The 4,483-nt window shown below is 42.3% G+C and overlaps 2 protein-coding genes across 2 annotated transcripts; both read left to right on the top strand.

Moving 5' to 3' along the window:
- Nucleotides 1-1,424, top strand: hoxb6b (homeobox B6b; the record flags this gene model as incomplete). The annotated part of the gene is made up of 2 exons (XM_084323338.1): nt 1-451; nt 1,165-1,424. The coding sequence occupies 2 exons, from the start codon at nt 1-3 to the stop codon at nt 1,422-1,424; spliced, it is 711 nt and encodes a 236-aa protein (XP_084179464.1).
- A 1,372-nt stretch (nt 1,425-2,796) lies between these two features.
- Nucleotides 2,797-4,211, top strand: hoxb5b (homeobox B5b; the record flags this gene model as incomplete). The annotated part of the gene is made up of 2 exons (XM_084322685.1): nt 2,797-3,420; nt 3,964-4,211. Exons 1-2 carry the CDS (start codon nt 2,841-2,843, stop codon nt 4,209-4,211), a joined length of 828 nt encoding a protein of 275 aa, XP_084178811.1. The 5' UTR covers nt 2,797-2,840.
- Nucleotides 4,212-4,483: the final 272 nt, after the last annotated feature.

Genomic DNA, 4,483 nt, shown 5'->3' with positions numbered 1-4,483 from the left:
ATGAGTTCCTATTTTGTTAACTCAACTTTTCCTGTTTCTCTGCCCGGAGGACAGGACTCTCTCCTGGGTCAGATACCTTTATATTCCTCGGGATACACGGATCCTTTAAGACACTATTCCAATGCTGCCACATATGGAGCAGCCAACATGCAAGAAAAGGTTTATCCGGCATCATATTACCAGCAAACGAGTGCCGCTGCTGCCGCTGCTATCTACGGTCGAGCCAACGGCAGTGCGCCGTGCGACTACAACACATTGGGCACTTTCTACAAGGACAGCGAGGGCTCGTGCGCTTTCACGAGCCGAGAGGAGCAGCCGCTTTTCGTAACTCAGGACCACCAGCGCAAGACGGAGTGCCCGGAGCAGAATGTAAACATGAGCAGTAGCATTGACGACAAGTCTTCGTCTCTGATTTATCCATGGATGCAAAGGATGAACGCTTGTTCCGCCGGTGAGTGAAAGTGCACGTTCTTATCTTTTAATGTGATTCTATATTTATTTGGGCGCATCTTATGTCACGTTGTCTGGACTACATGTGTGCAGTGTCGTGATGCGGTGAGGTGAGCAAGCATCCTGAGTTATGTTGCCTACTTGCCTGGACGTATAGTGGAAAGCTTGACTTACAATATTTTATCAACTTGGCAAAGCATCTCAAAGGGCACAGCAACATTAACAAAAGCGGTTAATGTTCGCCTATTAAACGTTGACATCAACCATACGGGTGTTTAAGGTTATTAATGATGAGCGTGTCTCATAGCAGTATTAGAACGTCTTCATATGCCCCGGGACTTTGGCCACATAAACACACACACACACGCACGCACACACACACACACACACAGACACACCACACACGCACACACACACACACACACACACACACACACACACACACACACACACACACACACACACACACACACACACACACACACACACACACACACACACAGAGGGGGGAGGCCTGTAGCTGTGCATAAGCCTAAATCATATCGGATCACTGTAATACGCTATATTTTTAAGATTAGGTCATTTATCTGAAAGTATTTATATACATTAGGCATACATATATCAGAAAGGCCTCATCTAGAAAAGTATTACATGACATCCCATGGTTTTCTTTATTGAAGCCTGGCTGACTTTTGATTGACCTTTCTTTTGCAGGTACGTTTGGCAACAGTGGACGCAGGGGCCGACAGACCTACACCCGGTACCAGACCCTCGAGCTCGAGAAAGAATTCCACTTCAATAGGTATCTCACTAGGCGTCGCCGGATTGAGATTTCGCACGCGCTGTGTCTCACGGAACGTCAGATCAAGATCTGGTTTCAGAACCGTAGAATGAAATGGAAGAAAGAAAACAAACTACTCAACCCTTCAAAACCAAGCGAAGAAGAAGAAGAGACGGAAAAGAAGACGAGCTAAAGGACTCATGGCATATTGTGCATTAAAAACATTATAGCCTATATCCAACACGTTCAGAAATGTGAAGATGCTGTATAATTTCGTTGTAGATAAGTGCAGGTGCTGCATAGATATCATATGAGATTTGTAGAGTAAATAATAGACCTAATTTAATATATGCACGATAATGTCTGTAGGTTAAAACAGGTCCTCATTTTGTTAGTTATTGTGCTCGTGCGTTTATGGGACTATATGCAATCTGCCAAATGTAAATATTTTATTAGTTTTGGACAATGTCGTTACCTCATCATCATATGCCTATAGTACGTTGTTTTCCCTTAACATTAACCCTTTCAGTTTTTTTTAATAAATAAATAAATAAATATATATATATATATATATATATATATATATATATATATATATATATATATATATATATATATATATATATATATATATTCTCGGAATTCTACCTTGGAATTCTAGAAACTGCATAGCTCTCAACGCTATACTGTTGTTACATCATCATTTAAATGTTTAGCTCTAAAAATTCTACATGATGAAATCGTACACCTGAAATGGCTTTGGCCGATACACTGTACATTGTGTGTTGTAGGTTAGCTGTTATAGGCTATGGCTTGTTGTTTACATTTGTGTCTTTAAAAAATATTTTGTATAGAGGTCTTATGTGTTATTTATTGTTGTTCGCCTGTGTTCAATGCACATGGATATCGTGTGCAATATTTTGTTTAGTTGATTGTACATACAAATAAAGGCTTTTGTGTAAATATATTGGGAAATCCGTTTTTTGTCTGTGTTATTGGTACCGTAAACAAAAAGCTTTGTATTATTATTATTATTATTATTATTATTATTATTATTATTATTATTATTATTATTATTATTATTACCACTAACTCCTCGATTAATATACGATGTTTCTATTCTGTTCAATATGCAAAAAAAGTGCCATCTGATATACTGCACAGTTAAACAGTTTAGTGGCAGTTTCACTATGAGTTACCTGATCCCTTTGTGGCCTACATTATCTCTGTGTTACATAAATGATAAATGGAGATAGGCCTCAGAGACCATCCTCGCACGGGAAGCTACCCCGATAGGCCAGAAGATGGCGCTCTCTACCTATATGGATCACAGGGCGCAATGGGGAGGCACCATTGACTAGAGCCTAACGACCATCATTTCGTCATCATTTGTAACCATAGAGCATGAATTACCTCTTGAAGTCATCAGTGAGAATTTACGACTGGTCAACAAAGGCACGTGATTCCTGAACGCTCTCCCATATTTGGCCGCATACCTGGCAAAGTACAGTAGGGCTTCATTGCTATAATTCATGATTGCATCATAAATCGTGCAAGCACAGGATTATAGCGACAAAGATCTACAAATCGAGGCTTTAAAACCAAGCAAATGAGCTCTTACTTTGTAAACTCGTTCTCAGGGCGCTATCCAAATGGCTCCGACTATCAGTTACTAAATTATGGGACTAACGGCGCTGTGAACGGTTCGTTCAGGGACCCTGGCACCATGCACTCCGGGTCTTTCGGCTACAACTACAATGGCATGGACCTGACCGTAAACCGCACCAACACCAGCAGCCACTTCGGGGCGGTTGGAGATGAAGCCCGTGGTTTCGGGCCCGATGCTCGGTACAGACAGCCCAACTGCTCGCTCGCTTCTCCAGATTCAGTGCCGTGCGCCACGGCCAGCCACGAGCCTTTGGAACTAAAAAGCCCCTCTCCCCGGTCTGACCGGAGCACGACCTCGAGCAGCAACAATCTCAACAAAGGCAACAGCTCTCACTTCACGGAGATAGAGGACACCAGCGTTGCTTCCGAGACCGAGGAAGGTGCACACACCAGCAGTTCCAGCGCGGCACCTCGAGCGCAGCAACACCAGGAATCCAACGCCACCTCTTCCACTCCAACAACAAATGATTGCCAAACGCCACAGATATTCCCTTGGATGCGGAAACTGCACATAAGCCATGGTATATATAATTATCCTATTGTGTTTTAGAGTGTCATGCTTGCGATTGGTGACACAAATTGGCGAAAAGTGTCATAAATCTGTCAAGTAATGCATGAGTAGCCCGTGCAGGTCAGTGAGGACGAGAGGAAAGGCAATATTTGTAAAGTCTTTATGTGGCAGATATTTTGTGGGATCTTTGGTGCAGCTAATAGAATAGCCTGCCAAAAGATGGGAAACGAGTTGTTGGAATGTTGCATTAAAATGTTGCAATTGGTATCGGATATAGTAGATTTTGGTTACTAAAAGGCATGCATCGAATGTGTGTACGTGTGTTTGTGTGTGTGTGTGTGTGTGTGTGTGTGTGTGTGTGTGTCTGTGTGTGTGTGCGCGCGCGCGAATGTGTTGGATCGTGCATGTTACCCCTTAAGCGCATTTCACAATGACCCCCTATATGACCATATAGTCTTCATCCTTGTGTCGCCTAAAAGTACAGCAGTATAATTTCCACTGTGATTGTTCAGTGATGGCCGTTGCTAATTCTTGGATTTTCTATGAAATTTAGATATGACTGGACCTGATGGGAAAAGGGCCCGGACTGCGTACACCCGCTACCAGACGCTAGAGCTGGAGAAAGAATTTCACTTCAATAGGTACCTAACTAGACGGCGGAGGATAGAGATAGCCCACACGCTGTGTCTCTCGGAACGGCAGATCAAAATCTGGTTCCAGAATCGCAGGATGAAATGGAAGAAGGACAATAAGTTGAAAAGCATGAGTCTCGTGACGGGAGGAAGCGCCTTCCACAACTGAGTTTCGGAATAACTTGGGGAAAGAGATGGGCGTTGAGAAAAATCCATGAGTACTGTAAAACCCATTGAAAGCGCAGCACCTTTCAGCATGTTATTGTGATAGACGGAGAAAAAAAAAGTATTCTGTGGTCTTAAAAGAAAAACACAATTTTAGTTTACTGTCGTTGTATTATGATAGCTTAGTTATCATTATTTGAAAATAATAAGAGATGTAAATATTATTGGGGGTATTAATGTCATGATCTTTGCTCTGTTTGAAGGTTGCCATGTTTC

Source organism: Notolepis coatsorum (assembly GCF_963971535.1).
Source record: "Notolepis coatsorum genome assembly, chromosome: 10".
Classification (NCBI taxonomy): domain Eukaryota; kingdom Metazoa; phylum Chordata; class Actinopteri; order Aulopiformes; family Paralepididae; genus Notolepis; species Notolepis coatsorum.
This window is presented reverse-complemented; position numbering and strand designations above follow the sequence as displayed.